The sequence below is a fragment of the Onychostoma macrolepis genome, chromosome 03 (genome assembly GCF_012432095.1).
Source record: "Onychostoma macrolepis isolate SWU-2019 chromosome 03, ASM1243209v1, whole genome shotgun sequence".
NCBI classification, from domain to species: domain Eukaryota; kingdom Metazoa; phylum Chordata; class Actinopteri; order Cypriniformes; family Cyprinidae; genus Onychostoma; species Onychostoma macrolepis.
In genome coordinates, this window is record NC_081157.1 from 35,365,654 (window position 1) to 35,390,710 (window position 25,057).

Here is a 25,057-nt window from a genome sequence, read left to right on the forward strand (position 1 = left end):
CAGTATCTATATGCAAAGCAGGGGTTTGGCCAGCACATTCAGAGCTTTTTGATATGCATGGGGCTTAGGCATAAGCCACTGGCAGTAAAGACCGAGCATTATCACAAAGGCCGCTTGATGTTCTTATGTGTGGTGATATGGGGTCCTCCATGGGGAGTGGGTCTGCTTTGATAAGATAGAGAGCTGGTGGCCTGGAAGGCTGGCTGGCTGTGGTCTGCCAAGGTGCGTTTGATGACTCAGAACTCCTTTAAACGGAGAAATTGCCAGCTTTTGTTTTGGCCGCCCATCTGTATAACGTACCAGATTCTTCCTGCCTGAGGCCCACCATCACAGCACAGTCCCGTTGGGTCCTTTGTGTGTTTGTCTCCACGTGAAAGAGAGCCGGAATGAGAAATCAAGAGCGAGAGTGTCGGGGGAGAGGGTCTTTCCTCTAGGGGGTGTCAAGGTAATGGGCCTGTTTAGAGTGCAGCCCCCTATCTCAATATCTCTCTGTCGTGCCGGGAGTAGAGATGATGGGGCTTCCTTTCATGCTGTTACCATCCGCAGAAGATGGAGTAGTGCAGGGACACCGGTCGGGGTCAGCGGACCTCCCCCACCCCGTATTCGGCTCCACCTCGCTCTTAGGCTCTTTGAAATGGTGATGATGATGGGGTGACCCCCGCTGCCCCCTGATGCGACGCCCTCAATGAGGCTTGGGTTTGGTAGATCATTCCACTGCCCCCGCTTTTCCCTCCCCAGAGCTCCACAGCAACCGCTGCCCCAGTCCCGGCAGCATTTGTCATGTCCAGACCCCGCAAGCTGCACCTCTATGGGGCTTTTGTTCCTCAACCTGCTGGCTAAGCAGGGGATTTCAGATGGACCATTAACATTTGAACCAGCTCGGCACATTTCCCTATTGCGCTCGATCTGCACCCCGGCCATTACTGGTGAAAAGAGAGAGAATTTATCATATAGGTCACTATACATTGCAAAAGACCAATGATAACATGTTAAGAGCTGTTAAGTGTGGGGTTGTTATATAGTATGATGTGTTAGGTGATAATAATAACCATGCCGTAGTACAGGACTAAATAGTGTATAAATACATTTCAGTGAGCGCAATCATCATATTCAGACAAATCATACACATGTACACATACTTGGCTGATTTTATACAAACAGTCATATGTGTCATTGAGCTGTTCATCTGTTGTTTGGGTCAGTAGGGGTCAGAAGGTCAACAGAATGTTATGATGCATAGCCTGGGGGACAGGTGAAGTGGACTTGACCACCTTAATCTTAAAAGAAATTGTTTAAACTGCCCATCACCAGGCCATCAGAGCTAGATGAGATCAAATTTGTTGACTATAACAAAATAGAGATGCATTAAAGGGATGTTCACCCAGAAATGACAATTCATTTAAATTGTTTTTATCCACATAATCAAAGCTAATGGGGCCCAAAACAATATTAGACACTTTAGACTTTGTATGGAAGCCTATTTCTGCCACAAGAAAAAAAATGCATTGGTAAATCATAATTATGAAATTATGAGATAAAACGTTATAATTCTTATGCAAAAACTTAGTTATGTCTTAGCTTTTCATGTCATGATTATGAGTCTTTGTCATTATTTTAACCGTAATATCATAATTACGACGTAGTATCTTATCATTTCTTATAATTCATATCTTATAACTTTTTGTCTAATAATTTCATATCTATTTAATGTCAATATTTTGACTTTATGTATCTCATAATGCTAACTGTCTCATAGTTAAGTCTTAGTATCTCAAATTTGCATGACTTCAGATGATTCCGACCACTTATATCACAAATATGAATTTTTGTCATAATTATGATTTACCAAAGCATGATTTCTGTTTCTTATTTGGCGGAAATGGGCTTCCATACCTTACTCTAATTGTATTCTGGGACATTTTCCAAAATATCTTCTTTTGTGTTCCACAGGAGAAATAAGTCGTACAGTTGAATGACATGAGGATGAATAAACAATGACAGGATTCTCATTTTGGGTGAACTAACTTTTTAAATCTGTGGTGATGACTATATAACTATAAATCTGTAATGGCAATGTAAATTTATCAAATATTCACCCTCATGTACACAAACCCACATTCAAACAAACAAACAAACAACTCCCCATAAGGATGGTAAGATGCTGGATCTATTCTCATCACTTAATCCTTGACCTTGAGCCAAGAGTAATGAGACAGGACTGCTCAAGCAATCAGGATCATCAGTGGCCCTGCGGACTAGTCAATAGCCTTCACCCGCTAACATTACACATCTGGCAAAGTGGTTCACGGGAGCTAATCTCCACCATATGTTTACCACAGCAGTAAGCATCAGCTGGCATATAGTAACAGCACAAACCTTTCAATGCATTTATATTGTACCATAATTTACAAAAGTGCATGACATTTGATTATTAATGACTATATAAGAAATAACCCTCTTTATGTCACTCGCTTTCAGGAAATTGCTTCAGCGAGGTTCACAGAAGAGTTAATAGCGTGCATGTCCGGAGATAGCGATCAAGGTTATGTCGCTCAGATTAAACATACTTCCTATGTGATCGCTTTTTATGGGAAAATGGTTCACTTTGTCATATGCAGTTTTTATATAGCTGGAGTTCAAAAGCTGTCACCGTTGAGAATGTCGAATGATATCTTTCTCTTGACCTTTGTCAGTGTTAATAGCATGAGGCACATACTGTGCTACTATATAATGAGTCAGCACAGGAGCTCATTGAATGATGGCCCCTCCCTATCAGGCAGATTAAAGGCATTGTGGGTGAATGCAAACATCCATCTGTTCATCAGGGCCGGGCATTCTGGGACACACTGGGTCATGTGACTGATAAGCATTTAATGATAAGCATTTAAACCTGCATGCTAACAGTATGCTAACACCTCGCAAACCCAATCTAACAGCATTGACATTGCATATTATGTGCTCCCGAGAACGTGCATTCGCTCCTACAACATATGTTGCGCAGCATTGATAAGAAGTTGAGCTTAACAGAAAATAAAGAAGCTTTTTATGCGTATTTAGAGGAAGTGAAGGGGGGAGGTGGATTGAGGGTAATAAATAGCCTCACACTTTCAAGTTGCCAGCAGGTTTGCTCATGCATTTCCTCCTAAAGCCCCATAAAGTCTTTTGAATTTCTAACAGCCGCCATACAACCCCCTCCTCCCCCGATATACTGCCCCTCTCCACTCCTGCAGTCTCAAGGTATTGAGAATCTCAGGTCATTTGCCTCCATTAATGACATATGTAGCTTATTGTGTTAGTCTGTTGTTGTTTTTCTCTTCAAAAAAATGCCACACAATTGTGTTCAAGCAATTGTCAATTAAAAATAGTATCGATGCTGTGCAATCTTGATAATGGAATATTTAGCATTAGAGATTTTGAGTGTGAAGTAATGGTCAAATTAGAGACATTTTGCAGGCAATGTATGAAGCACAGATCACACAGAAACGTTTGTAACGTTTGAATACAGACGTTTGGCCTGTGTTATGCCTTTCGTGAAACATTTAAACTGCCACAAATGTAAAGCAGTATTATTTAGAGCCAGCCATTTCCCTCCTCCCAGGCCATTTCATAGCCAGATTTATATGGGTCTGGTTGGATTAAAAGGACTGTCCATTAATAAATGTGTATTTATTGAATGAGTGGCCTTTTGTGTGCAGGCTAATATTTTAGATGGTGAAAAATCAATACAGTACCTCTTACATGTCAAGGACAAAAATGTGAGGGCTGAAGCCGGAAAATAAGGGGAGGCTAATACGTCGTTTCACTGATGGATGGAGCCATCAGCGGATGGCAGCAACCTTGGTGCGTTGAGCTGACGGATGCTGTAGGGCTGCTGCCCGAGTGTTCATTGCCTTGTTATGAACACTACTCTCCAGACAGCGTCTATGGATTTTGTGGTGGGAAACTAGATAGTGTTGCAATGTGTTGTTTACCTCACTTTGTATTGATAAAGCAGTCTTGGGGTCAGTGAGTGTCTGCTCTTTACGAAGACAGCATGGTTTACCGGAAGAGAAGATATGTGAGTATTAAAGTACAAGTTCTGGCATTTATAGTGCTACATTTGAACTGATTAGAATAGTAATAGGCTGGTAAAAAATAATAAAGATAAAAAAAGTCATGTTTGATCAGATGCCCACTTCAAGTAGAGAATACAAAAAACAAAATGTAAGTATTAATACAAACATTACATAGCATGTTTGTACAGTCAAACAAAAATGTATTTAGACAACTTCAACATTTCTCACATTATCACGGTTTATTCGCTAATATGCTAATAAAATATTCAGAGTTAAACTGTCAGAACAAATTCATCTTGATAATGTCAGATAAATTTGATAGAAAGGTATGTAATGAATTAGGTTGAATAGCTGTCAGCTTTTGTTAAATTTAAGTACACAATTAGATTATACCAATTTAGGTCAACCAATTGCCAAGCAGTGCTCAATTTTGTTCAGTCTGTGGTGTAAAGAGGTTGCATTAACAATTAAAGAAAAAACACTTCAGGTCAGGTCAGGTCAGGTCAAAGTGTCTGAATAATTTTTTGGCCCCAAATTTTTATCAATTTTACTGGTAGTCCACTGTATGAAGAATTTTTGGATATAATATGTCACAGTTTACTTTATTTTGCTATGCTCACTTATATAAATGAACTACAATGTCCTGCACCCACTAATAAAAAAATAAAAAATATATATATATATATCAAAAATTATGTCTGGTGTCTGAATAATTTTTGGTTTGACTGTATGCGTATATATATATATATATATATATATAGCCTTTTTAGATTTAAACAAAAATATTTACAGAATTCTTTCAAACTAATCCAACTGTAGCCTACTAATGTCATGATAACTCTGGTCCTGTTTCTTTAATTCTGTGTTTGTTTGTTTGTTTTTTGTAAAGAAAACGGCAGTCAAATAAATGTAAACATGCGTATGTACAAACTTTATACTTCGGCTTGTTATGGCCACAGATGCTCGTTGATAGATAGCACATTGATAAGACTGAGATTAGGTTTATCGGCAGCCAATCAGAGAGCGGCGCAGTCAGAGTGGGGGTGGACGGGGGCGGGGTTTGTGCGCAGCTGCTGACACTCGTCAAGAACTGCGGTGTGGGATAGCCTGGAAAGTGCGTGAAGACCCGAGTTACCCTGTCGAGGAGCGCTTTTGTTTTTTCAGGGAGAAATTTCCCACAAGTATGCGAGGGGTTCGACACGAGACGCAAAAGGCATTACTTTGAGCTCGCGTCTGGAAACACTGGAGCAAGTTCGTCCCGCGTCTGATCGGCAGCCTCCAGCGGGATTATTCACACCACCAAACCTCCCTCTCTCTCTCTCTCTCTCTCTCTCATCGATGCAAACGATTGTGAGTTTACAGTAAATATGCGGCGGCCTGTTGACGAATAGCATTTAGAAGACGTTTCGTTTGGGGCAAGGAGGCGTTTGGGAGCTTTTCAAGATAATCGGCGCTAACAGTTTTCGGAGGTTTCCACGGACTGAGCGCGGGACTCGGCTGCTTACAGTTACTCATGTAGCAGTTTCACATCGATATCTGGGTCTCTTATAGAGCCACAATTTCAACAGCACGCTGTGTTGCAACAACTGGCGCAGGATTTTAAAATCTGAAGAATGTAGTTCATTCCCCGTGGACAGCGCGAGCTTCTGCTGAACTGATTTATATAAACACATCGAAAACATCAGCGTCTCTCATCAAGTGTGAAAGCGCACTTCTTGCTCCCGTTTTGTTTTGATTTAGGTTTTTTTTTTTTTTTAATCTGCTATTTTCCCGTTATATATAGCATTTCGAGTCTTTTTGCTGCGACAACAAGGAAACATTTACTTTTGGAGGTTATTTGCTTTTATTTCACGATGTACGAGAGTGTGGACGTTGTTGGGCTGACCCCTAGTCCGAACCCGTTTTTAAGCATGGATTACTACCACCAGAACCGCGGCTGTCTGATCCCGGAGAAAGGCCTCATGTCGGGAGCGGCCCGCGGCTTCAGGACCCCGCACTGGAGCGGCTCCAATCACTGTAGGTGGCCTTTTGTTTTCTTTATCCTTAACGCAGTCTCTGATCTAACACTTATGCGCACAATTTCGTTCCGAGTTCCTCCCCCGACTGCTGAATGTTTGGGGGTCACTGGGGCTCTTACAGGACGTCAGCTGAGGAGTGTGGGTGTTTTCCAGCGTGTATACATGTTGGCTGTCTCTCAAACCTAGTGAGCTGACTACCTAGACAACTGTTAATGCGCTGTATATATGTGTCATATATTTTAATGCCTGTTGTTATAGAATAAGGCCCAATTTAAACACTTATTTCCGATCAGTATGATATTAATTCATTGATAATATGAGTACTGTATGTTTAGTGTGGCTTTATGAAATGTTACACTTATAGGTAATCTCATTATATAGTATTTCAGGCACTGAATTCCCACCATATTTCTATTGATGTTGTCATGAATGAGTAACAAACTAATCAAACTAAATGTATGTGGGTTCAAATTCCTTAGGCTTGGGGGTCAAAGGTCAATTTTGAGGCAGTTTCTCCCAGTGACCACTATGCATTAGGCCTACATTGTGTCAGTTCATTCTTAGAAACCGTTAACTTGTTTAGTTTTGTTTTTTGGTTTGAATGATTATGTGCATTTAATGCAGTAGTGTTTGCATAACTTCAGTAGTAGAAAGCTATTTTAGATGTGGGGTCATACAGATCAGATTGGTTTAAAATTCTGTTCAGCCAGTATTTACATGAAAATCAGGTATTCATTTACATGTGTGTTAATCAGTGCACTTTGAAACCTACTCTAGTTTGCACCATTTTCTCTGTGTGATTTGGTGTTACTCCCATGTGCATTGTGGTTCCTGCGTGTTACCACCTCATTTTATGCATAATCTTAGTGGTTGCTGTGGAAAAACTTTTGAACTTTTTATAAATTTTATAGTTGCATCATTCATTTTACAAACTCTCATTCTGCAGCATTTTACCTTCAATAAAATGTAGTGTACTGTGAAAAACTGAGGGGAACCTGTGTGAAAATCAACCCAATTTAGCTGGTGAGCAAGATCCGAGAAGTTCCATCAGCAGCTGTGTGCAGCCAGCTTTGAAAAGAAGCTACATTACTACTATCAGTTCCTGTGTGCTCATTTTACTACTGTCTTAAAGTTACATTTGACATGTTCTTAAAATGGAAATAGATTTATATTTGCAAAATAAAAGGTATGAGAAAATTAGGTGCCTTTTTTCTCAGTAGCAGTTGTGTGTGATTGTTTGAATTCTTTTTAAATACTTTAATTTGTGTGTTAGCTCTTACCAAGCATGATACTTAAAATACTCAAACCAGGTTCATTTCAAAGTATCAAGTATTATTGAATAATAATTCTATATAATAGCTATTAAATCTTTAGAGCATCATGAAAAATATATTTTTGTCAGAAGAAATGGGGACTGCTTGCAATACCACATCTTGTACAAGGACACTAGACAACTACGATGTCTTCTTACAGCATATGGTATGTGTTTGAAACACGAGCGTGACATTTCAGGGGGCCAGAGTCTGTCTGGAAACATGGTCTCCAGTGATTGTTGGGGCATGTCAACATTGCTAATCTTGTGTAAGCCTGTTTGAGGGATGATTTGTTCTGCAGCTCAGCATCCTTTTCTTATGGAGAACAGTCCTAGCAGCCAAAGTATTTATGGTTCTTGAAAAGGGCATGTAGAGCAAGGAGACTCAGTGGTGCGTCCATGTGCGGCTTGATCCCTGAGCTTTGAGGAGACCAGATCTAAATGAAGTCATGTAGAAATAAGTGGCAGTCCTAGGATCTTCTGTAAAGTTGTTTGCTTTGTATAAGTGGCGTTTTAGGGTGGAATATAGTGTCTAGTTGTCTCCTTTACTCCCTGTATGAGAGTTGTGCTTTTAGTCCAATAAGATATTTAGTATTTCTCCATATTTCTGCGAGAGAGTCTTTCAGAGGCGGCGTATATGGGTCAGGAGTAACCATGTGCTTGGTTTTTTTAACCCATCATAGTTTCCACTTTGCAGAGTAAATCACAAAGAGCTCGAAAGACCCTCGAGGGCCATTGACTGAAGTGCAATGAATTGCTTTGCGCTTTCAGATAATCCTCAAAATAATTAAAGCCAGGCAGCAGCTCTTAATGACCGCATTCTGAGTCTTGCGTAAGATCATGAGACTTTGAATAATGGGTGTTTTCGGAGTGTGTTCCTTTAAGTGACACTCAAAGTGAAGTGTCCTGTAGTGTTGCGTTTTTCTGCTACTTCTGTCTGTGTATTATCTTGCGTTCTTCTGAAGCGTGCCTTGTGATTGGTTCTTCGTGGCCTTCAAACATGAGCACCTTCACGGCCATCAGGAGCAGATTAGGCCCTCCACCTCCCTGACCTCCAAGCCCTGCTACCTTGGCGCAGTGAGAGGCTCTGGCGCTCCGTGTCTCAGGGAGGCATCCATCACGGTGTGTTTGAAAAGCTCTCCATCATTCTGAAGGCTGCCTGGGACCCAGCAGAATGAAAGCAGGCGGTCAGATCTCTCTGCTGATCCTCCCCCACTAAAAGACTGTTAACTTTCTATTCACAAGCCTCCTCGCGACATTCCAGTGTAGCTCTTTTGTTTTAACAGAGAGCTTGATCTCTTGTGAACATGCATTGTTGAATAGCATGCCTAGATTGTGCATCTCGTATCATCACTTGTGTTTCACTTATAGGATCACAGAAGCAATATTTCTATCCAAGCTGTGAATTTGCCAAAAGAGTTCATAACAGGCTAATAAAGCAGCATTTCCGTTTCACACACTTCTGGGAAACTTAATGCAAAATAGAAATGGAAGTTGTAGCCACTGGGCAAACCAAAGTGGCTCTTTAAAAGTAATACGTTTACAGAATACGCTAGTAGTTGGTGAGAAATGCTTTGTCAGGGGTTGGCACAGTATCATAGAGTTTTGAGATGTAGTGGTAAATATTTTTGGCTCTGACAATTCAAAACAACCAGAGCAGGTTTTGCTTCCTTCTCTGCATTAGGTCATATGACTCGGATCTTCTAAAGGTCAAAGGACTTTGATGGGCATCTATACAATTTATCCACCTCAAGCAGTCTTTAGATGCACATTTTGGAAATGTTATCAACGTGTAATTTTTCTTTGTCTATTCAGCTTTTTTTTCCTTTTTTTTTTTTTTTTTTTATTTATCCCAAAATTTGCATTAGGGATACATGATAGATTGAATGCTTGATATAATTCAAATGATAAATTGTTGACATGATGCTCATTTCTTTTTCTCTACATTTAGATCACCTTTGTTGTCATCTAATGCAAATATAATGGGTTTGTTTCTTAATTTAGACAAAATTACACAGAATCAATATCAGACATAACACAAATAATTATTGACTTGTTATTGCATCCCTAATTTGCATAAAATGCCAATGAAGATCAAGTCAGTGAAGCATCTGTGGTGTTTCATCGATGGCTTGATGAGTCTCGCATGGAGCTGCAGTGTGGAAGCCCTAACTGAGGAAATGCATGTGGCGTTTTATTGTTTCCCATGAACAGTGCTGTGCCGGTGGGAGCAATAGCCCAGCCCGGTTGCAGCTGGGAGGGGATGGAAAGTGGGGGAAAAAAGGGATTCCTGTAGAATAAGGACAGAATTAGTAGAGTTTGAGAGGGAAAGAATAACTGCCCTGGTCTGTTGGATAACCAAGGCTTAATAAGGTCCGGGGTTCGCCTGAACTGCAGACAGCGTGGCAGGTCTGCTGCTGAACACAGAACGGGAGAGCTGCTAGTTTGCATTTTGCCAGCGGCCCTTGTTGGCAAGCGTGGCGCTTGTGTTGCTGTGGTTTTGGCTGGCTGACCGAGTGTTTATTTCTTTTAGCCTTAAATACAGAGCAGGACTTGCAATAGATACTGGGCCTGACGGCGCTCTGGCAGCACACATCCAAGCGGATCAACAGACACACACACACACCCCACATCTGTGCCATGTGGACTGGGGGGAGGCTGAGGCATACACGAATGTAACCAGCTGGTGGTGTACCGTGAATGGCTGTGGCCCGGACTCTGGATAGCACAGTTCTAATGCATGCATTTGTTTTCATGTGCTTGTTTAGTCTCTAAAACAATGACTGTAAGAGAACCCAAATGAAAGCCTGGTGGTCATGTAATGTGGGTTTGTTTTTGTTGTTTTAGTTATAGATGCCCAATATATTTGAATATTTTGATTTACGTGCTATTTATTTATTTTATTTTTTTTACATTTATTAGTCCATATTGGATACATCTGTCCATATTAGACACTTATTTTTCTGGTTTTACAGTTTAGATTACCTTTTTAAAATGCTTGCATTACGCTAATCCTAAACACTTATAACATTGTTAAATGCAATCCTTTGCAAATCTGTAAATGTCCGTTTTTCTTTAAATATCCATTTGTCATAATGTATATTATAATGTTGTAATGTCTACAATTTGTAGTGTTTTATTTTTATTTAGACAAAATAATATGGAGTAGGAAAACTGGACCATCCTCTCTTAGATTCGCTCCAGAATGTCAAGTTTCCGTCTCTGATAAAGTGGTAAATGTATCATGAATGACAGAGGGGATCTGTATTAGTTTACTGCCAAAGAATGACCCTTGACAGGTTAATAGTCAGATGTGCATGTTTAGTATACGACACTCTAAACATCACTCGTCTGGTGTCTTAAAATTTCAGATCAGAGAGACGACTTTTACCCGAAGGCTGAACATTAGCCGAGCTGCTCTGTAATCATGGCAGGGGAGAACAGTGAGGTTTGTACCTGCACAGGGCCATAGGGCAGAATTTTGCAACACATGGCGCCCTTCCAAATCAGATGTGCAACCCTCCAGCTGTAATGGCTGCTGCTTGCTTTAAAGTGCCGCCATGTGATGTAGACCGCAAGCACATTTCATACATTAGATCTTCTCTTAGTCATGTGCTATCAGGTTATGCTGCATTTCTTTAATGCGAACCTGTGCATGAGAATGTTTGTGAGGACAAGGTTAACGAGTTCTGTGTTATCGCTTTAATTCAATGTTCTGAATGTTTGGTAGCACCGTTTTTGGTTTCTCTAGAGCTAGGAGATACAGCCAAAAAAAATCATCTTTTTTTAATTTTATTTATTTATTTTTTTTGGCTGAATTGCGACATACAAGATATATCTGTATTTTATACACTTTCTATTTTTTTTAATTTTTAAAATTCACATCCTGCCCAATGTTGACCAATGAAACAATGTTCATATTAAAGGCAGTGAAAACAAATAAAGTGAATGTAACTATGTAGGCTATGCTATATATTATTAGGTTATATATTACATTATAGCAATGTAACATTACAATCTAAAAACTCAAAATTGTATTAGGCTATTTTGATTACCCCATTACAATAGTCACTTTGCAGTTACTTATAGGTTTAAAATTCTACATGTAGCACGTTTACTGTCCAGCTACAAATATTTTACCAAATTGTTTATTTCGGTTAGAATTATTGTGCTCCTATTTTAGCACACTCCATCTGTTTTTGTCGTGTATATGCGCAGCGGCTCTCGTTCACTGAAGTCTGTAAAGTTGAACCGGCAATCGCATTCAAAAGGCTCATGTACTCCTGATAGCAAAATGGAAATATTTCTGTTATTTTCTAACATTTACGTATGGAGAATATACTTGTGAAATGAAAGTTATGCACTGAGGCAAACACCACATTTCAAATGCATTAAACATCCTGTCAGCAGCACATGTATCTGTCAGAACATCTGATGGGGCGAGTCACTTTAACCTATACATGTGAACTGTATCTTACAAGTGATTATAAAGCATGTCTTATGTTTAGGACAAATTGGATTATGCACTTTACCCACAGCAGCTCACTCTGCGTCTTCCTCTTTTTTTTTTTTTTTTTTTTTTGGATGTGCTTGTATCAAACTACTCAACTGTATATCAATGCTATTGCGCAATGCCATATCGCTTATAAAAAGTATATCGTTATGTTGTATAAACTCGATATATATCTTATTTTTTGTTTTATTGTGGACTCGATGTAGTTTAAGGAAGCAGGGCTGGAGTGGACAGCTTTATTTATGTAGCGCTAAGGCGGATTTGGAGGGCGCCGTGCCCAAACACGTTGACAGATTTTGGGCCGAGGCTAAAACTGTCTAAGCCATGCTGCCCGTGCTTCAGATGCTCTTCGATTCGAGCGATTAACTTGATTACAGATGGATGACCGTACATCTGTTTTATTTCCAAACAGTCTAAACAGAGTATCGGAACTCGATTTGAACGCTATTGCTGCATCGCAAATGCATATTGATAATATGCATGGAAACAAGAGCGATAAGCACCAAAGTTAAGTTGTTGGAGATGAATGTCGTCCAGCTGTGTGCAATCCATTTCAAAAGACTGCATTTGACCCATTGTGGTGTTTCCTGATGGCCAGTGACATCAAGTGAATTCCTGAGGGCCGAATTTCGGCGCAGAAAAAAAGAATTTGTGGACGAGGTACTTAAAACTCAGACAGAGGGGGGTGGAGGGCGTCTCTTATATTGCATGCCGTAAAATGTCAAGCAAAAGAGGGCAGAAAGAGAAACCAAGACCAGCTATAAACACAGGCAATAAAAATAAGGGAGGCCTGGGGGCTGAAACCTGCTCTGGCGAGGGGCCCATTGGGAAGGGGTTGGGCAGTGCCTCACAGGGACCATTGGGCTGGGGAAGGTTAAAAGGAACGAAATCAGCATGTCTATAATGTCCAGCAGATTTTTTTTTGTCTAGTCCTGAACGTCCCAGATGGCCTTTCACTTTTTGCTTAGTTTCACATTACAGCGTGATTCATACCTTGGAGTTTTGTTTTATGGATCACGTCTCGACTTTCGTAATGTGACTGCGAGATGAAATAATGGCTTTGTGTGTGCAGCTCCGTTCTGTCACTTCATTTTTTTTTACCCCCCCTAGTGAGATCTCAAGAGTCAGAAGTGTATTAAACACCGTCGTGGCTGAAATATTCCTCCTGCGAGGGTGCGAAATGGACTGCTTTGTCCTGCGGAGCTTGCGTTTTCCTCACTCGCTAGATTGTTAATTATCAGAATGAATTCTGTAGGGCGCCGCAAATGAATATAGTGGCTTAATGAGGCGCGGACACTTAATAGAGTTGTGGGAACGACTACTCTACTCGTCCTGTGATTATCTACATCTTAATGATGGGAGAAATAACTCCTGGTGTCTGATGGCCTTTGCCTCGTAAGTTTTAAAAAAGACAAAACGTCAAGAAGTGATGAAGCCGCCTCTTAGTATTCATTCTTTAACACTAATTAAAACGGCCGTCACTGAGTAAAGACCAGAGAGATGAGTGCGTTACATGCTGATGCACATCAAGCATTTTATACTCCTGCGAGATGTTTTTGACGAGATGAAAGGCCATTTGTAGGGTCGAACAGCAATAAAGAAGCTGTAAACGGATCCTTGACAACCAGTCAAACTAAACAACTCTCTAATCCCACTTCCACAGCGTCTGACATTTGACCTAGTTTGATTTCCTTTACCTGCTTTGTCTCTCTCTCTCTCTCTCTCTCTCCCTCTCTCCCTCTCCCTCTCATATTATCAGTTTTATTTTACAGTGAATTTACAATTATTTTAGTTACTTTAATCATTTTATGCTAAACTGTACAGACCTGTAATAGTAATTTCCTTGTTCAAACAAAAACCAAAATCTGTTATCACATAAAAAATTATCATTTAAATCACAAGCAAAATTAGAGAGAACGCAGTTACATATTTTGCAATTAGTTTTTTGTTTTTTCTCCCCAAAAAATCGTGCATCCTTAATGCAGCAAACTGCCAAGGTAGGCAGCTTTCTTTTGGTTACTGGGGCTTTTCCAACTTTCAATAAAATTATCCGTTCTCTATGCATCTTATGTGCAACAAATAAATAATTTATAGTAGGGCTGGGTGATAAAACGATAGCTATAATTATCGTAATATAATTTTCTTTGATAAATGCTAACAAGAGTTCAATAAATGTTTGATGTTTATTCGCCAAAAGTGGAACACAACAGTGCTGCTCAGTTGAACCGCACCACACGCTGACCATTTCTTGTTGAGATTTATTTTAAGGAATAATGACTGTAAAAGTGTAAAGAATTCAAAAAGTTCTTGTTCTGACCATAAAGAGTACTTTTAAAACCACAATGAAAGGTCCAATCTTTACAGTTTTCATCTAGGAGCAAAATAAATCTGCCTTTAAACTTATGATATAAAGATTTGAAATTTTGATAATTTTTTTGGCCATATCTCCCAGCACTAATTTATAGGTTTCCATAACAGTATTATAGCTACTGTTATTAAACTTATTGCCTATTTGCATCCTTCTGTTTTTGTCTGTGCATATTTTGCTCTTTTTCTCTGATGTATCTCAGGCTTTGCTGAGGTTCAAAAGGCTGTTGGCTTTATAGGCTGTGTAAGAAAAGTACTTAACTAGCTCTAACAGTCTCACAGCCCTTCTTTTATTTGGAGTCCCTCTCTATGCATTCACTGAGGCATGGGCTGTTGCGGATGAATGTAGGTCAGTGGCTATTAGTGGCAGATCAGGGGTTCCCTCAGCTTCCTCATTCCCCCTTCGCTAGGCCCTTTTGTAAAGTCCACAATATGCTAAGCACGCCTGTCATCGTATAAACCATTCTCCGGGCTTCAGGGCTCACATGACAGGCCGGTTGAGATGCACAGGGTGCGATGGGACATAACTGGATCGGTATCTGGAGGGCCAACTCTAAGCGAGCTATTTAGAGGCAAAGCGTAAGCCTTTAAGATCCTGATTCCTGTACAGTATTGAACAGGGATACAGCACATAACTCCACCCTCGAAGATTTTAACGAAAAGCTAATCTCATTACTGGCCTTGATCTAATTAAATCCCTTCCCTCTTTGCCTGTCTTTGTGTTTTATTTGCCTGGTTTAGGAAGAAGGCAGGCCCGCGTCTTGAGATGCAGCTGTAATAAGGCTCTTTGGGAAATGCAAATTTTGTCTCCACGTGCTGCACCACACTTATTTGTTTGCTTTCAGGACTTTCCTTTTCCCTCTGCTGTCCAAGGAACCCATAAAAATGTGGCTTAATTGGAAAATTGCTACCTCTTGGTTTTGACCACAAAGAGCCCTGGCAAGCGTTCACGCTTCACCCTGCTGAGTTCAGCTGCTGTGATGAAAGGGCACTGCTTCTCTGCACTGTTACGTGCCACTGTGGGCTCACTAGCAGCGCTGGACCTCAAATCAGTTGTTCGCTGCTGTTTGGCCTGGTATTTATATGTGCAGGACTGAGGCTGTCACTAATTATGTGTTGCATCTATGCTGTCAAAATGAATGATTTTATGGGGCGACGGATGTTATACTGCTCTGTTTTGTTAAATCTAACTTAAACAGGACATCCAATTTGTGTATGTTACTTTTATACATTTACAGGGAGGTGGCTATTTTGGAAATGCATACAAATCCAGGACACAGTTGTAATGTTTTTGTTTGTTTGTTTTTTGCCCAGTTGGGATAGTAGTACAGATTTGTATTTGCACTGCCAATGGCCCTACCACAAAAAATACGTGATATTTTTAGCAACATGTTTTTGTGTTAGTATGCATTTTCTAAGCAACAAATAATTTATAGGTTTCCATAAGTGTCTTTTTTTTCTTTTTCTTTTTTTTTTTTTAAGCTTAGACGGCTGTAATGAAATTATAGCTATGGGAATGACAGCTATAAATATATAAACATGCTTTAATTAGATTGTGAAGACAGTGTTCATAGAAAACCACAGTTTGCGAGACCTATAAAGACACATGAATATGGTCAGTGAAAGCGAGACGTTATGATGCATTTGTGACCAAACAGAGCAAGTTACCATTCGGTCAACTTGTTGAGGTATGAAATTTCACGTCTTTTATTTTATAGTTGACATTTCAAATCAAAGCTGTTGTAAAGTGTTCACATTATGCCTATTATTGTCCTGTTTGCACAGTTCCTCACTGCACGCACATGGTCTTGTGATCTTCATGTATCACACATCTGGCACTGCAGATTTTTTCAAAGTACCTGTGATTAATTGAATTAGAAATGAACAATAGATGCAGTGCCGCCTCACCATACCATTCAGTCCATTCACCAGCTGACTGAACGCCACACAAAGAGCATGTGTTTGAGTTGAGTGAAGTTTGAATTGCTCTGAGCGGTCTGAAAGCTCCATAAAAGCCATTTTATACAGTAAAGATTACAGAGGACTTTATTACTTGAACAACAGTACTGGTTTGTGGGCAAATGCTGTTCTCATGACCTATTGTGTGCTGTGTAAACAATGACTCATGAATCAGAGCATGAGATCTTTGCTTCTAGTCTAACACAGGGATAGGCAACGTCGGTCCTGGAGTGCGGCTGTCCTGCAGAGTTTAGCTCCAACCCTAATCAAACACACCTGAACAAGTTAATCAAAGTCTTCAGAATTACTAGGGCTACAGGCAGGTGAGGTTTTTTTCAGGGTTGGAGCTAAACTCTGCAGGACATCGGCACTCCAGGACCAACATTGCTTATCCCTGGTCTAGCATCTGGGAGCTGCTTAGTAGCTCGCTTAAAAGAGTGACCCTGTTCAGAAGAGCAAGTTGGACATCTGCGTTTCCCTTAAGACATTTGCAGCTGAAGTTATTACGGTGTTGCAAGATGGAATTTGACCTGAGCCATTTGTGCTGTGCTAGACACTTCTCTGAATCAAGTTCTTGAGACAACTAAGCTGTTTGGAGATAAACAATCTTCTTGTATATTCATCTCTTTGTCTTTATGCATTCATGAAGTGGACTGTTTGATTATTTCAAATATATGTAGAACACATTTCTATCTTCTGTTGCGTGTATAAAGGCCTGGGAGACTGAATACCAGCACAAGGGGTATGAGTAAACAATTTCACCACTTCCCTGACTACAAAAAGGTGACTATTGGGGGGAAAAGCAGTCTGTCATGTCCTCTTTGACCAATAGGAGAGAAGAGGCGGAGCTTAAAGAGATGAGTCACCAGACTGAGCTACTGATCCAGGCCTGTGACGCACCAGCACTCTGGTGCAAAGTGACCTACATCGTAGTCTCACATGAGTGTGTGCTTTTCATCCTGCACGCTCCCTCATTTTTCTCCAGCGTCTCCGTCTCTCTGTGCCCAGCAGCACTGGCCCATTACCATAATGGTGTTGGTAATGATGAGGCCTTGATTCCATTTGTATCCATCTCCCTCTCCCCCTCTCACTGGGTTAACTTTGAATAACACAAAGAAACGGGACTCATTTTTTATTGAGTGTGTGTCGGGTAAGTATAGGGAGGCTTAATAGTTGTACCAGGATCCGCTTTCCCCCAGAGAGATACCGCCAACGCTGAGAGGTATGCAGCGTTTTCCTTTCATGGTCTGCCCTATTTTTCCTCTCCCTCTCTCACACGCGCTCTCTATCCTTCTCGCTCTCTCACACATAACTCAAAATCTTTCCTGTATTTTTCTCACTTAGACACACACCCACACGCTCAAAGACTTTAACACCATAATATGTTTCTCACTCTGTGCAAGTAACATAATTGTCTCTCTATATGTGGTGTCTGCTGCAGAGAGCTCACAAATAATGCTGACTGTAGCCCGTTTTGACATGTCCTGTGAAATGTCAGAATGTGCTAGTACTGTACGTAGAAGTAAAATGCATATCCGTCTGGGAATATTATGTAGTGTTTAGTATACTGATTTCAGTTAAATTTTTGTATAGCAATTTTCAAACACCTGTAGTTTGCCATTATTTTATGTTTTTGTAAATGTAAAAAAAAAAGGCTCTGAACCAAAAGCAACAGTGAGAAGGAAGGCACCTTAACACAGAGATGGCCAAACTAAGGTTGACCCATAATTACCTTTAATTTGACACTTGTTTTATTATTGCATTAAAATTTATAGAATACAAGTAGGGGTGGGTGATATAACCAAAAGTTATATTACGATATGAGTCGTTTTATTTCACTGTAACAATATATATCACAATATAGTTATTTTTACTTTAAATAAGGTCTTTATGATATAAATTTGATATCATAGAAGTTTCCTAATTCTTGTCACCCGTGTCAATATCACAAACTAATACTAAATAAAAAAATTTTAAAAAGTCCACTGAAGATAAGTAAACAGTCATCAATTAAATAAGAATAAGAAACTAATTACAATCAATATGACAAAACTACAGTAGAACAAATTAGGGATGAAATATAATTTTATCAGAACCGATCCGATACCGAAAATTCTGAATATCTGCCGATACCAATCTGATTCGATACCAACACAATTTTCTTTAAATCAGTGTAGATTTTCTATACCTCTGTGGTGACTTGATGTTAAACACACTATACTAAATATAGACAACTTAATTTTAATGGAAAAATAACAAATGGAAAAAATATATAATCATAATCTATGACAAAAATACTATTATAAACTAGGTTAGTGGATAATTCAGCAGCAAAATATACTCTATAAAATTGAGCATCCATGATTCTTCTAGACTAAAGTCTAAACATTTAGTGAAACAATATTAGTGGGGAATAAATAAGTTATGTGTAGGATTAAATCTGGTAAAATGTTGCACATTGCTCTTTGTATTGTAAAATACGCTCATGAAAAACAAGTAAATATATACTTGTCTTTTATAGTATAAATTTATACATTTCTTTTAAATGTATAGCACAGTAATAAAGGCAGCAACATATGATAGATAGAACAGAACAAGAAAGTCTATTAATAATCATTCATTGCGCAAAAATATAATACGAAAGGGTATGGCTCCAATACAGAGCGGCACAAAGCGCTTCTGTGCATCCTGTGCTCAGAACAATGCGCTTGAAGCAACACGGAGTCACAGTGAACAGCATAGAAAAGTTCAAAGAAAAGGGATATTGATGCGTAGTGTATTATATCTGTGCAATAGTTTGAGCCTTTTCTTTTAACAGTTTTATATCTCAGTTACTGTGTGCTCTTGGAGAGAGTTTGACTGTAGTAACCGAACACGACACGCAGTTTGAATGATGAATGGAGGATGACAGACAGATGCAGCGGAGAGAAGAGTTTAAGAATTTAAACCTGTATCTCACATTTAACTAGGGCTGGCACGAATGACTATTTTTATTTCGATTAATCTATTTGACTAATTTATCGATTAATCTAAACAATTAATTTCCCACACAAAAAAATAAGAATATTTTATTAAACCTATATTTTATTAAACCAAATGAAATCCTTTTTTTTTTTTTTATCAAAAGTAAAAGTACAACATGGAGTGCAAGAAGCAAGTGTCCATCTCAGTCCAAATCACTGAAATTAAAGTTCAGTATCATAGTGTAAGAATGACAACACATCCACGTGTTCTAGTCTACTAATAATAAAATTCAAAGAAATTAAAAAAATATATATATATTTATTATTACTATGATTATTATTATTTTAAAAAATAAAATCAATTAATTGAAGATGCTTTTGATTATTAATTTAATGGAACTGTTAAAATGGTTACGCATTACAACAAAGGCCTGCAGGAGGTGATTGTTTTTAAACATTACTGTGCAATCTAATCCTTGTTTAATATTGACCAAGCACCATTTAATTCAAATGTCCAGTTAATCTTTAATATTTAGCCATTTCTTTAGGACAGAAATGCTATAGACACTGTAATTAAATGAATATATGGACATCAAAACCTGTAAACTCAGAGTGAGGGTTTGAGCTTTTATTTTGAAACCGTGATGTATTCTGTGTTTGCGTAGATTTATAAATAATTTACATTACAAATCTGATTAAATGGCACACGTTGCGTTCCCAGATGAAGGTTATAATAAACCCAAACTCATAACAACATGCAGAGATGGAGTTTGTGACGCTCCACACATGTAAATGATAATGTTTCTGTGGAGCTACCGTGAACGGAGCCTCTGTGTGATGCACAAACGTAATGTAAATAATTAAAGCGCATATACTGTATTAGAACTGCATCGCATAGAATTATTTAATTAAATCGTAGCGTTTGTGAATTCACAATTATACTTATGATTTTTAAATAGGCAGCCTTGGAAAACAATCTAATAATGTGTTTTTATGGATTGTCCGTGAAATGCGGCTGTCACTTTAAGAGCTGCCCAGATCCATTATACTGTTACGAGGGGTGTGCTATATTGACAATAAATATTTCAATATTTTCTGGGATTTTATCGATAATGATAATTATGGTGCATTTCCACTGGCCATGTAGCAAGCGCAGCGGAGCGAGCGTTTTCAATTAATTCCCATGCAAGTTGAGCTTAAACGCTCACACAGTGCATTATAAGATTGAAAGCGGCACCAAGAAAGCGTTGAGAGCGACCAAGAGCATCAAAAATGTTGGGCATTCCTTGACTTTATGCAAATATCGAGCGAAAAACACTGGGTGACAACCAATTGCCGTTAAAAGAAGAAATGCAAAGAGGGTGCAAACGTGGTTTTCAGAGGCGTGCTCTGCCCTAAATTTGACACGCCCCAAAGCAGTAGTGTTGCCAGCGGCTCTGAGCACAGATTTGATGCTGTAGTGGAAACGCACTGTTAGACGATATAACTGAGTGTGTTATTGTGCTGGTATCTTAAAGACTACCGTAGACAGCTGACTCCTAAATTTTTTTTTATATATTATTCACATTCTGTGTAGTGGTTAGTGCACACTGATAGAAATGAATGTTTTCCAATAATAAATAAATTTTTACCTTTTAATGGCCATTTTTACCTTCATAAATCCATTTTTCTAAAATTGTGCTTTATCTTTTGAGTTGAATTCTTACATTTAATTTGTGAATTAGAATAAGACGACATTTGGGCTGTTACCAAGCAAATGGAATCATCAATAAAATTCATCTTTGCATTGCAGAGGAAACACAGAAGCTGCGTCTGAAGTGGCATTTAGATGTCTCACACACACACTGTTTAGTGCAGGACATGAATGCTTAACCTGTAATTACAAATGCATAAATGTTTATATATTAAACAAAACGTTGAATTTTGTTGTTCGAAATTATCTAAATAATAAAACTGCCAGCAGGTGGCAGCAAGTCACTGTTAATAAGCGAGTCATTGCGATTGAACCGAATCATTTAAACGGTTGATTCATTCAGGAACGAAACACTGTCATGTTGCTCAGAGATGCAAAACTGTGCTATGGCTATATTTGGAATTATTTTTGTAGTCAAAATATAGCAAAAACAGGCAATATGGTGTCTAAAGCATAAGTCTCTTAATTAACTTCTTGTTTTTGAACTGTTGTAAAGTCAATATTACAATTGTAATCATGGTAATTTTTGGAGAAGAAAACAGTACTCCCTGTTAGGGCTGTGCGATTAATCGAAATCATCATAACATGATGATTTGAGCGTGTGCGATTTCTAAATTGCTTTATAGCAATTTAATTATATATGATTCTTCCTGCACCCCGACCTCCTGCAGTATGCTATCCGATTCAATCAGAATGCAGCGCGCCTAAATGAAGCGTGAGAATAGAACAGACAGGGCATACAGACATAACGCCAGGTTCACACATACTCCGTCTGTGGTGCGTATTTTTTCCGCGCCCATGTTAATGGATCAGAGCGTTCACACTGCGCACAGTTGCGGTCCGGCAGTGCTTTCCAGCGGTGCGTCTGCAGCAGTCATGCAGCGATCGTTTCCGCACAGAGTCTTATTTTTGCTGTGCTGCACTTGCTTAATTAAAGTGACAGCGCATTGTTCGTGGTAAAAATGAACATGGATTGACACGGAAATGTAGTAATTACATCATAAATGCATGTAATTAAAGTCTACTCTTTCACAGTCAAGGTTTTCTTTTGGAAATGTTTCAAATTCACACTGAATGCATTTATGGCTGTAAAGCATGTCTGTGTGTTAAAATCGTGATTAAAATCGAAATCGCAAAATTTATCAAAGAAATGTTGTTTTTTTTGTTGTTGTTTTTGTCCATATCGCACAGCCCTACTCTCTGTGTGATTATTGATTAACTATGTGAAATAATATAAATATATACATTTTCTGTCCCCATATCTTGCATTTAGAATAATCTCAATTCATTTTATTAGACTGAATCATGCAGTGAAAGAACAACTCTAAATGTGCACTAATCTAGACTTCACGTAATGTGTTGTGCACTCTGTGGGGGTGTGTTTATAGGTTTTTGCAAAATACTCGATAATGTCAAATCGCACATCGTTAAAACAACAATTACGATATTATTGCAGACGATATATATCGCACACCCCTAACTGTTACACATTTTTCTTTCTCAGCTGTTTGCTTTCACTTGCTAAGAAGGGCATTTTGACAAATACAAGTGTGTGTATTTAACCGTTCAAGGCCCATAAACTGGCAAAAATAAGTGAGCACCATCTTCATGTGCGCGCACCTCTCTGACAGCACTCAGAAACAGTCTCTAAGACATCGCACGCATACAACGAAATGAGTTCTCTTTCGTTGCTGAATACAAAAACGCATACGTTTTCATGACCATGTAGCACAGCAGTGCCACTGGAGCATGTAACCACGACAGAGACAATAGTCCAAAATCTCTACCGGTTAATCATGTTTACCAGTATATCACCCAGCCCTAAGTGATTTTTTTTTTTTTTTGTAAATTTACTTTTTTAATTTTTGGTTTACTTTCAGCCCACAACCCAAATCGAAGTGATTTTTGGCCCTAAGATAATTACATTATATATTAATTATATATATCTATATGAGATGATTGTATATACTTATATAGATAATTATGTAAATTTATCTATACAAGTTCATATAAAGCATACATTACAGTTCAGTTGAACATATAGTATTAATGATGTTTGATTATCATTAATGTTGTTGTTGTTGGTGGTGGTGTTAAGATATAAATTAATGTAAGAGATGCGTGGTTTTAGAGTACATTTGTATTTTTGTAATAGTATTTTTATAATAAATACATTTTCTAAGTTTATGCACAGTGTGTATTTGCTGTGTGTGATTTGTCTTGTGTTTCATTAATAGACAGGGGTCAGGGCAGTTCATTGAGTTCAGTTAATGGTCTCTGGGGGAAACTGAGATACAAGAACCATCTTTCTCTTTTACCCCTCTCATCTGCTGCTTCTCTTGCTGTGACAGGACGTCAGTGCCAGCTGCTTGTACAGCCTACCAGTAATGCTGTTATTACGTCTGTCTTACTCTCAAAAATCAAGTCATAGTGGTTGTGCTAAAATGACCTTTTTTTTGCTCTGTTGGGATTTCAAACCCTCACAGACTGATAAGAAAAGAATGAGTAAGATCATTGAAAGCTACACCTGCGCTCCAAAACCTGGCAAGCTGCCTACATAGTTGCAATGCTTTCTGGGATTGCCTCTTTTATGAAGGATACCCGCATAGCTGACAGAAAGCAAAGTATTTTAGAAGACTTCATACATTTTGATGCCTTAAAAAGCTGTCTAGGTAGCCTCGTGACTGTGTTTTGGAGCAGAGCCTACGTGTTGGCAGTTTTAATGTGATATTTAACCAGACTGCCAGCTTTGGAAGTGAGTGGAAGTATGCGGTGATGTCTAACAGCTAAAGAACACCTCAGTAACTGATGTCTTCTGTGTGCACGAGGGGCGTCTCAGACAGGTGGTGAAACTGACCCGTTTCCGAGAGCCTCGCAGCGGTTAATGTAAGGTTACACTGGGTCGAACCTCTGGGCATAATTAAACTTCATTTCAGCACGAGGTTGTTCCTTCCAGAGCTACAGGCCAACTCAACAGCCATGACTAAGATGCGTCTCCTCAGAGATGCAACAGAGTGCATAATTAGAACGTGCCACCTGATCACAGCTTCACAGGAAGCGGCTTGCGCTGCCAGTTCTGCGGTTATTCAGGGTTATTTGGGTTCAGGGAAGCAGCTTCTAACCCTCAAACTTTCGCTTGTATAAGAGCAAGGGATTGCTCTGTTCAGTTCAACCGTTCAATTTTTAATACACGCTATTTATTATTGAGCAGATGGAGTTTAAAGGAAGTTTGAGGCATTGTGGTATGGGTGTGAGTAGATGAAGGCGTAATTTTGCCCATCACCACAGTGTCTGCTGTCAGAAGAGCGGTTCCCATGATGTTGTCCTGGATCCGTGTTGAGCTCTGTCCTTGTTATGGAAAATGTGCCACTCATGTCGGAGCTGCACAGCAGAAAGGGGTCAGACGGCGCTCCAGGGAATGAGCGAATGGCATAGAAAGAGCGAGTGAGATTTGGTGAAAGGGAACGAGTGCAACAGTGAGAATAATTGTGGGAGAGAAATGAACTGTTTGACATCTAAAAACAGTCACCTTCTTGAAGCTTTGTTCGTGAGAGCAGGATGTGTGATGCCAGCCGGTAGTTTTTCTCACTTCCTGTTCTCTCTTTGTGTGAAAATACAAGCTAAAGTACCATCTGCAAATGTTTCATGTTGAGATCTTTTTATATATATATATATATATATATATATATATATGTATGTATGTATGTTGCAAATGTATACATATTAATCAATTTAACACATTGTTTGAAGGCATTGTTACTGCCTTTTGTCTTTGTATGGTAAAAACCTGTCTAAAGTATAAATCAGTTTTATCAAGTTCTTTTTATATTGATTTAATTTTCAAATTATTTCTTCAAATTAATTCAGATCACATGATGAGTGGAGAAATGCTATTCTGTATAAAGAACATGTGAGAATAAATCTGTTCTCAAATACCAACGATAAGAAGAACTCAGCATCCACTCTCTTCTATTACTATACTCTTCTATACTCGTCTTCGGTGTTTGTTTACACTTGTTTTCAAAACAGCGCCACCACTCTCACCCTTTTGTGCAACAGGCAGCTGCTCCGGTCACGTGATCCTAGCTCAATTGTTATTGGACAGCCTGTGTTTTTGCTTTGCGAAACTGAAAAGATTCGTCGGACTGGTGCGGAAAAAAACATTCGCATTTTCGGT

General features: G+C 39.0%; 1 protein-coding gene across 3 annotated transcripts in view; it reads left to right on the forward strand.

The window, feature by feature from the left end:
- The window catches only part of rarab (retinoic acid receptor, alpha b), a 118,500-nt gene that overhangs the window by 76,966 nt on the left and 16,477 nt on the right, over positions 1 to 25,057 (forward strand). Inside the window, exon 1 of one of the 3 annotated variants that reach the window (XM_058769183.1) lies at positions 5,114 to 6,071. The exons of the other annotated variants lie outside the window; for them this stretch is intronic. Coding sequence (XP_058625166.1) covers positions 5,909 to 6,071 — 163 coding nt within the window. The 5' untranslated portion in view covers positions 5,114 to 5,908. Of the gene's footprint in view, positions 1 to 5,113; positions 6,072 to 25,057 lie in introns of those variants that run through there. 3 annotated transcript variants of the gene reach the window in all.